This window comes from Impatiens glandulifera, chromosome 1 (assembly GCF_907164915.1).
Source record: "Impatiens glandulifera chromosome 1, dImpGla2.1, whole genome shotgun sequence".
In the NCBI taxonomy this organism is placed as follows: Eukaryota; Viridiplantae; Streptophyta; class Magnoliopsida; order Ericales; family Balsaminaceae; genus Impatiens; species Impatiens glandulifera.
The window spans coordinates 66,186,919-66,198,407 of NC_061862.1; the positions used below are offsets into that span (position 1 = coordinate 66,186,919).

General features: G+C 32.5%; 2 protein-coding genes across 2 annotated transcripts; both read right to left on the reverse strand.

The window, feature by feature from the left end:
• Window positions 1-2,682: 2,682 nt before the first annotated feature.
• LOC124930616 (receptor-like protein kinase FERONIA) lies at window positions 2,683-3,000 on the reverse strand. The gene has a single exon (XM_047470947.1). It carries the CDS (start codon window positions 2,998-3,000, stop codon window positions 2,683-2,685), a length of 318 nt encoding a protein of 105 aa, XP_047326903.1.
• Window positions 3,001-6,787: 3,787 nt separating this feature from the next.
• Window positions 6,788-10,935, reverse strand: LOC124918764 (receptor-like protein kinase FERONIA). The gene is made up of 3 exons (XM_047458808.1): window positions 8,608-10,935; window positions 8,261-8,524; window positions 6,788-7,806 (listed from the first exon to the last, which is right to left on the reverse strand). Exons 1-3 carry the CDS (start codon window positions 10,864-10,866, stop codon window positions 6,862-6,864), a joined length of 3,468 nt encoding a protein of 1,155 aa, XP_047314764.1. The 5' UTR covers window positions 10,867-10,935; the 3' UTR covers window positions 6,788-6,861.
• Between the last annotated feature and the right edge of the window lie 554 nt (window positions 10,936-11,489).

The window sequence follows — 11,489 nt, forward strand, 5'->3', positions numbered from 1 at the left end:
CTCGACAAGCCGTAGAGCAAACATTATATGAGCTCGAGTTCGGCTCGAATATTAAATGAGCCGGCTCGAGCTCGGCTCAAACTCGATCAAAGTCAAGCTCAAGCCGAACTTTGATCGAGCGGCTCGCGAGCAGCTCACGAGCGGCTTGACTCATTTGCAGCCCTAGTGCTGACATTGATTATACATAAACATTTGCTCCAGTTGCGAAAATTGGTACGATACGCATTTTCTTGCTGTTGCTGCTATTTTTAATTGGGAACTTCATCAGATGGATGTGCATAATACTTTTTTTCACGGTGACTTGTCTGAGGAAGTGTATATACGTCCTCCCCCAGGCTATTATACTCCTTGCGGTATGGTTTGTCGCTTACGCAAATCTTATATGAGTTACGTCAGGCTTCTCGACAGTGGTTTGCTAAGTTGTCTGCTGCATTGCGATCATATGAGTTTACTCAATATTATGCTGATTATTCCCTATTTAGCCTTAGTCGAGATGCCTATTCTATCCATGCGTTGGTTTATGTGGATGATTTAATTATTGCTGGTAGTTCTTCCACGTTGATTTCTCATTTTAAAGATTACTTGCATTCGTGTTTTCATATGAAAGACTTGGGCGTTTAAAGTATTTTCTTGATATTGAGGTGGCTCGAGGTCCCGATGGAATTTTTTTATCCCAACGCAAATATGTGCTAGATTTATTAACTAAAGCCAGTATGCTTGGGTGTCGCCATATTAACACACATATGGAGCAAAACCACCGTCTTGCTTCGTCTATTACTAATATCTCCGGTCAACCGACCAATATCGACGTTTGGTTGGTCGCTTTGTCTATCTTTCGGTAACTCGCCCGGATTTGAGTTATGTTGTTCACACTCTAGCACAATTTCTAAGTAATCCAATGTAACACCATTGGGATGCTGCTTTGCGAGTTTTCGATATCTCAAAGGTCATCTAGGCCAAGGTATTTGTTTGCGACCTACATCGTCTTTGACTCTACGAGCCTACTTGGACAGTGACTGGGCTGCATGTCCTCTCACTCGTCGCTCTCTTACTGGCTATGTGATTTTTCTTGGACATTCTCCTATTTCTTGGCCTACCCAAAAGCAACCTACTATTGCCCGTTCCTCTACTGAAGCTGGATATCGTGTTATGGCGGTTACTACTCGCGAACTAAAATGGCTCAAGTCTTTCCTAAAGACTCTATGCACCTCTTCATATGTTCCCTATGCACCTCTTCATATGTTCCCTATACACCTCTTTTGTGATAGTAAGTCGACTCTCCATACCCTACTAACCCTGTTTTTCATGATCGTACGAAACATACTGAAATTGACTGTCACTTTATTCGAGATGAGCTGATTTCTGGAAACATTGTCACCCAATATGTGCCTACTAGACTACTAATCATCAATTAGATGACATTTTGACTAAGGCCTTGGGACGTTCGTCTTTTACTTTTCTTCTTCGCAAAGTGGGCATTTGTGATCTCTCTACTCTCACTTGAGTATTAGCTGTTATTAGAATATGATATAATATATATGTAAGATATTATCATAATATGATAAATTGTGATATATCAATATTATATTATTATATTAATTTCCTTATAAGTCTAAACTAATGACTATATATTAGACATAAGTTATGTAACTTAGATATAAGATCAAATACAATCTCTTTCTTCATATTCTTTCATTAGATGGTTACGCAATTTGTCTAGCGTATATGGCCCATTCTCGTTGAGCTTGAAATACTGTCCGCATTAATACATAAAAAAGTTTTCATTAATAACATGAAAATGTATTAACAGAGAACACCGAATTCAAATTTATAAGTAATTTACACACAACTTTTTTACGGTCTTTAAACTTAGCTCTTTACTAATGTTTTGTATTTATTTATTTTTTCCAAAATGCATATCCTTATTTGTTAACTGAGTTAAAAAAAAAATGAACCAGTAGTTTGATAGTTAATTTAATTGTAGAAAGTTAGCTTGAAAGTGAGCCATAATCATGTCTAGTAAAAAAACAAAATTAACTATTTACTACCTTGCCACTATTTTATCATTCTTTTTTGCAACTTCTTTATGTGTCACATTTTGAGTGAGTGAAGATATTGTAACCACACTTCAATATTTTGTTGCTATTTATTTTGAAGGGAACAAGGTTGTTTTGAAAAAACATACCTTGTAAAGGGCATCTACTTCATCTTGCGAAAGCGTTAACTTGATGATTCTATTATTCTTCGTGACATTAGTTAACCGATCCACTTCATCATCGGAAACATTCCTACCGCGTTGCTGCAAATCAGCGGCGCATTCAAGACTAGCCACTACATTGGCCATCGAGGGACGTTCAATCGGGACACTATGCGAGCATACATTAGTAATAACCACAAACATTTTCAAACAAGCCGGAGATATTTACGACTTCAAAGTAAGATCCACGATATCTTCAATCTTAATAACCAAAACCAAAACTCCTTAAACATTGGATGATACAAGAAAATAATAAATATTTATGACAATCGTTATTTTTAACTAACTTTTCCTTCTTTAAAACATCGTTGCGCCCATTGGACGAGATTACATTGCTCCTTGATTCTAGTGTTCAAGGTCGGCCTACCACACAAAACCTCACAAAGGATAACTCCGAATGCGTAAACATCTGATTTTTTCGTTAATCAACGGGTAAAGAAGTATTCAGGGTCTAAATAACTGTTAGTGCTTTTCAAATCAGTACTGATGCCGATAAACGTATTGTTCGTGGTGGCGCTCATCTTGCAATATCCGAAATCTTCTTTTTTCGCGACGTAATTCTCGTCCAAAAGAATACTCGAGCTCTTAAGATCTCGATGAATGATGCTATGTTGAGTACCCGTGTGAAGATAATCCAAACCCCGAGTCGCGCCCAAGCAAATGTTCAACTTTTGGTCCCATTTAAGATCGTTTCCGATTTCCCTCGACTTGTAGATGTGATCGGAAAGCGAACCTTTCGCCATATGTTCGTAAACGAGGACCTTTTCGTTTTGATCAGAGCAATATCCGATCAACTTTATGAGATGTTTATGGCGAAGCTTCGATAAGATTTCTATCGGAATAAAAACTTTATAAATATCTATAAAATAACTAAACTGAAAGAAACCAAACTACAAACTCACACTAAAGTTAGAGACCGTCGATCTCTACGACACTCATACTAGAAATATTCTCATGAAAGACATTAGGCGATAAACCCATTCTCAAGGGGTTCATAACCATAGAGTTTGTACATAAATATTTATAGAAATCTATCAGCTTTGTATCATTTCTTTCATAACATGAAACTTGATGTCAATATCACCTAATTTGATGCCTAATAACATGTCACAAATTCCACTATAATAGTGGATGAATCTGTAAGTGTTTGTTTGACACTTCTTAAAAAACGTCTAAACTAGATAGCGAAAAATGTAATCCAAAGTGGATTTCATACTGTTTTGGCATCCCATAAGACCGGAGTCAAAATATCCAATGATCTCAAGACTATCCAACTTTAATTAATTATTAGTTATTTTCAAATATCTCATAACTATTGGGCTATTTAATGTCAAGAAAAATTAGTGGCAAACAAAATGTCACCCATGTATAAAATCATAAATATGTGTTTATTTCCACTGAACTTTCGATTAAATTCGCCTCCAAACCAAAAGAGATAATTATTTTATGAAATTTATGATACCACTTACGAGACGCTTATTTAAGTCCATAGATGAATTTCTTTAATTTGATAACGATATTAATTTGGTCTTTCGACACAATTTTTTTGTTGCACCAAATTGTTTTTCAATGTCTCCATTGAGAAACTCTTTAACATCTATTTTGGTGAAGCTCCATATCAAAATATGCAACGAGTGCCATAATCTGTCCTTAAAGAGTCATTCGATTAAACTGGATTGTTGCAAAGACACCTATTTTTGAGATTCTTGAGTTTGTACTTAATGTATTTAATCAACATTGTCTTGTTACTCTTAAATTTATAACTTTATCATTAATAGGAATAAATTCTTATCAATATAGAAAAACATTTGAGATATGAATCAAATCTTCCTCAATAGAAATTATTGATCTAAATCATCTTCAAAGACAAAATTATTTCTCCCCCCAAACTCAATATCCTCAAAAATATATTGTAGTATCATCTCGTCTAAAAAAGAATTTATCTTTAACTTGACATCAATAAATTAATAGCTCTTAATCACTTAGAATATTCAATAAAATAGTTGCTCACATTTATAAACTTAAGTAACAACTAAATTATAATGATTTATCTATCTCAAAATATTTAATGCAAAATTAATATCAAGTCTTTGGTTAGTAATATTAATTATTCATAGTATTTGGTGTAATAATAAAAAATTAATAATAAAATGTCAAATAATCAATCTATTTTTAGATGGATTCATTATTCAAAGACTTTATAATTATTATATGTTTATCATCATAAGTATTTGTTTAATTCCGTTAATTAATTATCAGCTTTGAACTAAATAATATAATCATATGAATTATACGATACTATCCTTCAAAATTTGCTTGAATTAATTTCAACAAATTTATCACTTTAATGATTATTTGTATCAATCAATACAATTCAAATAATGAACAATAATATTATTATTTTAAATTTAAATGTCATTTTATTATATACAACTCAAATAATAATATATATTTTATGAGAAATGATTAGGTGAGGGAATTTGGTGAGGGAATTTGGTGAGGGAATGACGTGGCATAATTTTATTCGCTGAAAAAATCAAATAATCTCTTTCTTTTCTCTCTTTCCTCCTACTTTTACATTTTCCAACCAATGAAGTGATGCCACATCATTCCCTCACCAAATTCCCTCATTAAATTCCCTCACTCTATCACTCCTCATATTTTATGGAAAATATATGTAATTTTATTTTAAATTAATGATATGTAGTTTATTTTATTTTATTAAAAAAATAAAATTATACATAGGCCAAATATTAATTATTGAATTTAAAATTTATAACTTCAAGGTTTATTTGATGAAATTTCAAATATTGGTCTAAACTTTTGACTTCAACTTTCCTTTTATATTTCAAATATTTTTATGGCTAAACTTTTGACTTTAATCTTTAAATAAAAGTATAATATAATTAAATTAATGATTAATAATTATTTATCTTAATCTTTTAATCATAAAATAAAGGATACAATTAAATTTTTATTCATCTAAATTTATATAAATATATATATACCTTATTTTTTCTCTTTTTAATTTTTATATAAAGAAAATTATCTAGGTGACCCTTTAATTACTCTGATCGCTCACTTTTAACCTTCGAATTAATTTTTGAAACAAATCACCCTTCAACTTTTAGAAAGGTCACCAATGATCCTTTCGTCAACTTTTTGATTAAAAATAACGAATTAAACTTAAAATATTATTATCTTTATATATTATCTTTAATCTTATATTTTATATTTTACATTTATATATATAATTATTAAATCTCTTATATATATATATATAATATTATATATATATATATATTTTTTTTCTCATTAATTTTTATATTTATATAATTATTAAACTTCTTATATATATATATATATATTTATATCTATAAAATAAAGTTTAAAAAATTATATATATATATATATATATATATATATAAATTTATATAATATATATTTAAAAAAATAATTTGAAACTAAAAGTAATAGTAATCAACTACTCAATTACTTTTAACTCTCAAATTATTTTTTAAAATATATATTATATATAAATTAATAATATATATATATATATTATATAAATTATTTTAAACTTTATTTTATATAGATATAAATAAAATAAATAATATATATTATAATTTTTTTTTAATAATTATATAAATATAAAAATTATAATAATATATATAATTTTATATATAAGCGATTTAATAATTATATACGAAAATATAAAAAATAAGATTAAAGATAATATATAAAAAAAAAATTTAAGCTTAAGCCGTTATGTTTAACCAAAAAGTTGACGGAAGAGCCATTGGTGACCGATCTAAAAGTTAAAGGAGCCTTCTATTTAAAAAATTAATTTAAGAACTAAAAGTGAGGAATTAGAATAATTAGAGGACCGCATATATAATTTGCCTTTTTATATATTATATCTAGAACTATCCTTAAATATAAAAATCTTTAATAATAATTATTTAACCCTCATAGAATTCAAAATTCCTCCAAAGAGAATCTAAATAAATATATATATATATATATAGAAACTTAATAATAAATCTAAGTATTCATATATAAGATCTTAATTATAAGATCATAAATATAAATGTATATAGGAACTTAATAATAAAATCTAAATATCCATATATAAGATCTTAATTATAAGATCATAAATATAAATGTTTATATTAGGTACTAATTATTTGATGTTATAAAAAATCAAAATATTTATATATTTCGGAAAAACATGATTTTCAAATTATCTAATAAGAGATAAAATTTAAATATTGATAAATTTAAAGATCTTATATTTTAGAGGTTTAAACAGATAATTCAAATATTTCTTAATCTATGATAAATTTTCAAATTTAAAAGTACTCAATTATTTTCTCTAATTTGAGGAGTACATCAATCTTTTTTTCTCGGGGATGCAAAGAAGAAATGACCCTACTTTATTATGTTTGTGGTTATAATTTGGTCATTTAGCACTTTCATAATTAAAAATATGACTTATGTTTCTTCCCTTTAAATTAATAACAAATAAATATACTTAAGTCATAAACTTAATTTCACATTATATCACATCATTTTGCCTTTTATTCAAAATGATATTTTTACAATTATTTATTTAATAGTGATCTTATAAATTCTAAGATCATATTGTTATTCAGTTGCTTAGGACATCCCTCAAACAGATCATTAAAGTAATTGTTGAGGTCTTCGACTGAGTACTTGAATGAGTACTTAATGTCCCCCCCATTCAGATGTTTATGACGCTCACAATTATAGACAAAGCTTGTATATGCCTGAATCTGCTTAGTGGACACCGAAAGTCTCAGTTTATCACGAAGATTGGAATCTGGAATGTACCATGCAGTTTGTCTCTTGTAAATACCCTCAAAAGCAATATTAAAGCTCTTCAGGTTATCTTTTAGAAGATTCTTATAGTCTGAACTGGAATCACTACTTCTTGTAAGAAGTTTTAATTTGCACAACGTGATATTTTCATACTGAAGTTGATGCCAATCCACTTCATTTTGGCGGCTTCTAACCCAATCATCCCCCAGAACGGTTGTTAGTTCGGTGCTTTCTTTCACCTCTTGGGCCATGTAGTTAATGTTATTCATGAGAAGAATGTGCAGAAACGAATCTTCCTTGGGCATGCCGGTTGATACGCCTCGAAGGAAAAGTTCGAGGCTCGATATGAGAGAATTGAAGTGGGATTTGGTGGGGTTGATTCCAGGATTATTATCTTCTTCGTTATTGTCATTCATAAGGAGTGTATTGATAGTCTCGTAGTAGTGGGAGATGTTCTTCATGAAATCCATAACGATTTTGGTGACATGATGGATTTCGCCGGGTTTTTTCTCTGATTCGACTTGTCCTGATTCGACTTTTCTTGATTTGATATCATTTTGGAATTCGTTTAATGATGCCCGCACACGATCACCGAATCTTTCTGCAATTCGCTTATCGGACTCAGAGTTTACAAACGCCTTGTATGTCTTTAAATGGTTACACAACTCGTCTAGCGTGTATGGTGTATTCTCCTCGAGCTTCAAATACTGTCCACATTAATAAATAAAAAGGTTTTTCATTAATAACATGAAAATGTATTAACAGAACTATATTCCTGACTTTAATTAAAAACTAGTTTTGCTTATTTATACACAATTTTTTATTGTCTTTAAACTTAGTTCTTAACTAAAGATTTTATTTATTTTTATTTTTTTTCTTAAGTGCATATCCTTACTTGTTAAATGAGTTAACAAAAAAAAAAAAGAAAAAGAATTGGAGTTAGCTCTTAGAATGTTAGCTCTTAGCCATAATCCTACTTATAAAACAAAATGAGTTTTGATATATATTGAAAAACCAAAATTAACTTATTTCCTACTTTGCCACTATTTTTTTTTTTTTGCAACTTCTTTATTTGTCACATTTTGAGTGAATATATTGTAACTATACTCCAATATTTTGTTACATTTTGTCTATGGAACAGGTTATTTTGAAAAAACATACCTGGGAAAGGAGATGTACTTGATCTTGCAAAACCGTCGAGTTGTCGACGCTTCTATTATTTTTCATGAGATTAGTTAACCGCTCCACTTCATCATCGGAAACATTCTCACCGCGTACGGCGCATTCAAGACAATCCACTACATCGGCCATCGATGGACGTTCAATCGGGACATTATGCAAGCATGCAATAGCAACGGCGACAAACATTTTTAAACAAGTTGGAGATATTTGAGACTTCAATGTAGGATCCACGATATCTTCAACCTTAATAATGTAAACCAAAACACCTCAAACATTCGATGATACGAGATAATAATAAATATTAATGATTATCGAAGATAACTAACCTTATTTTCATTAAAACATCGTTGTGCCCATTGGGCGAGATTACGTTGCTCCTTGATTCTCGAATCCATGGCCGGCCTACCACACAAAACCTCCCAAAGGACAACTCCGAATGCGTAAACGTCAGATTTTTTCGTTACCCAACGTGTGTAAAAATACACGGGATCTATATAACCGTCAGTGCCTTTGATATCGGTGCTGATGCCCGTAAACGTATCGTTGTTCGTGGTGGCGTTCATCTTGCAAATACCGAAATCGGCTATTTTCGCGACATAATTCTCGTTCAAGAGAATACTCGAGCTCTTAACATCTCGATGAATGATGCTAGGTTGAGTATCCGTGTGAAGATAATCCAATCCACGAGCCGCGCCCAAGCAAATGTTCAACTTTTGGTCCCATTTAAGATTGTTTTCAATCTCCCTCGACTTGTAGACGTGATCGGCAAGCGAACCTTTCTCCATATGTTCGTAAACAAGGACCTTTTCGTTACTGTCAGAGCAATATCCGATCAACTTTATGAGATGTTTATGGCGGAGCTTCGATAGGATTTCTATCTCAGTTGTGAACTCGTGATTCGCTCCTTGCTTAGTGTCACGGCCCAATATTTTATTCAATCTTACGAAGATCATAACTAGTGCCGCACGAATCGTTGGGGAAAAGACCAAGTCCGTGACATTAGTCTCGGAAGGGATAAACCGTTTGATAGTAACCGGGTTAGTTTTATCATTTCCGATGAACCCTGTGTAGATATTACAATTTTTGTTGCCTCTGATTCGCATATTTTCGCTGAAATTGTTCGTTGCTTTTCGAATTTCTTTGAGTGTAAAGATCTTGCAGGTTTCCGTTTCCGTTTCCTCATTCTTTGTTGGTGGGAATGAGATTAATGGAATGCTCCTATTGTCACCAATTCTTCCTCTCCAAAAGGCTAATTTATTGAAGATAATGCCTATTACGATGATTATGGCTAATATAGTTGCTGCAAGTTTCTTAAAGAAACTAAAGTCCAAACCAACAAACGAGGTAGCCTCGACGGTTATGGTCGACTCGCCCGCGAGATTTTGATCATCGTTGCTTAATTTGAACACTTCTAGGCCTTTTAAAACCGCATCTAACATGTCGTTTCTTTGGTTCCAGTGAGGGCAAAGTGATATAAAGAGATCGCGGTTCACCATCTTCGAAACGATATAATCGCGATAAAACGCAACTCCAATTTCAACACCCCATTTGATTAAATCACCGTTAGCCTCAACTGTTTGGTTATTAATCAAAATCTTGAATGTCTTTTCACCGATCTCCTTTGTCTCGTAATCAAGTTCGCAGAAATGTAATCTTACAAGGTAACTAAATCCAACATCAACAGGCAATTTCCATGTGAAACAACAAGTGTTAACATGCCTATATTGGATTTGATCCATTGACCAAGAAGATTGATAGATTTTCTGTGGAGCAATATAATCGGGTATTTTTGAAAATCTAATGCGAACAGTCGTTAACAGAGGTATACGTTGATTCGGTTCTAACAGGTAATCGAAATCATTTGACCATTCGCGAAACATACCCGTGTCTTGCGCCGGCGAGATGAACGTGCCGCCGATGTTCAGCCGGTTAACAGTCTCCATGGCGGTTGTTGTTGTGTTTTCATCATTGGGTTTTTCAATTGAGTCGTAAAGACCGGTGGGAAGTGAAATGACTTCGATTCCGTTTATGAACGCGACCGTCTTGTCTGAAGTCGGAGAAAACGTAATAACAAAGGGTTTGTTTTCTCGGACGTTTATGCAGAACTCTTTCGTGAAAACCTCGACGTTAAGATCATCGGCGGCGCGTGAGGCGGTGAAGTTTCTGAGCAGAGTGTATTCGCCTGCTTTAACGGTGAAGATTGAATTTGACCTCTTAAAGCCGGAATAAGAAGATGGGTGGAAGTGAAGACGGATTAGTTTGGGACCTAAAGTGAGTCTGAATGTATAATTGAATTGGGAACGGGAAATCCGAGCAGTTTTATATGGGATTGGGTCAAAGGCATTATTATTATGATGAGGAGTAGTGTCGATTGATGATGATGAGCTGATTAGTTTTCCTTTGGATTCACTTGAGAAGGAGGATCGGGTTCTTGAACCGGTGTCGCCGATCCAGTGTCGGCCGTCGAGTGAGGTCGAGCTGCCGGACGAGCCACAGTTGACGGAGATTGTATCAACAGGTACGGAAATTGCGAGATGGAGAAAGAAGAAAAGGGGGATTATAGTGATGGGGAGATTCAAGATCATGTTTTTTTGAGATCTGTTTTTTCAGGGTCGTTCTTGATAGAAGAAGGAGAACAGATGGTGGGAGTGAAGTATACAAATTAGAATTGGCCGGTGGATATGAGATATAGACGCGTTGGATCAGAGTACTGAAATTATTCGAGTTGACACTTTCTTAGTCAAGTCAACTTAGGTTACCGCCGGGAAATAGTGTAGTAGTGAAAAATCAACTTAGGTTACCGCCAGGAAATAATGTCTCTACACTTAAATTTTAAAATTAATAAATATTAATTTGACAAAATTAAAGCGTCTCTTCCTTCCACTTTCCCTTCTCTTCTCCATTTGTGATTTTTAACTAGATTTCTCTCAAGATTTGATTGCAAGCTTCCGTTTTCAACATCTCAACAAAGCAGTCTTTGAGTTTTCTTGCTCCGTATTCACCATCTCTAACGAAGCAAAGAAGATTACCCTTCTTTTAATTAACCTTCAACGACACTGAGTTCTCTCATTTTAGGGTTTTCGGGATCTAGTGCATGAAGCAAACACTAAATACGTTAACAAGTATGTCGGAATTTAGTAATTTGTTGTTCAAAAATATTAAAAAATATAGACATTTAATTTAAAAATTGACAATCTTTGTGTTAGAA

Coding starts and splice junctions, on each gene's coding strand:
- LOC124930616 (XM_047470947.1), bottom strand. CDS start 3,000: ATGGCGAAAGGTTCGCTTTCCGATCACATCTACAAGTCGAGGGAAATC.
- LOC124918764 (XM_047458808.1), bottom strand. CDS start 10,866: ATGATCTTGAATCTCCCCATCACTATAATCCCCCTTTTCTTCTTTCTC. Junction 8,525..8,607: donor GATGTTTTAATGAAAATAAG/GTTAGTTATCTT, acceptor TACATTATTAAG/GTTGAAGATATCGTGGATCC. Junction 7,807..8,260: donor AAGTACATCTCCTTTCCCAG/GTATGTTTTTTC, acceptor TAATGTGGACAG/TATTTGAAGCTCGAGGAGAA.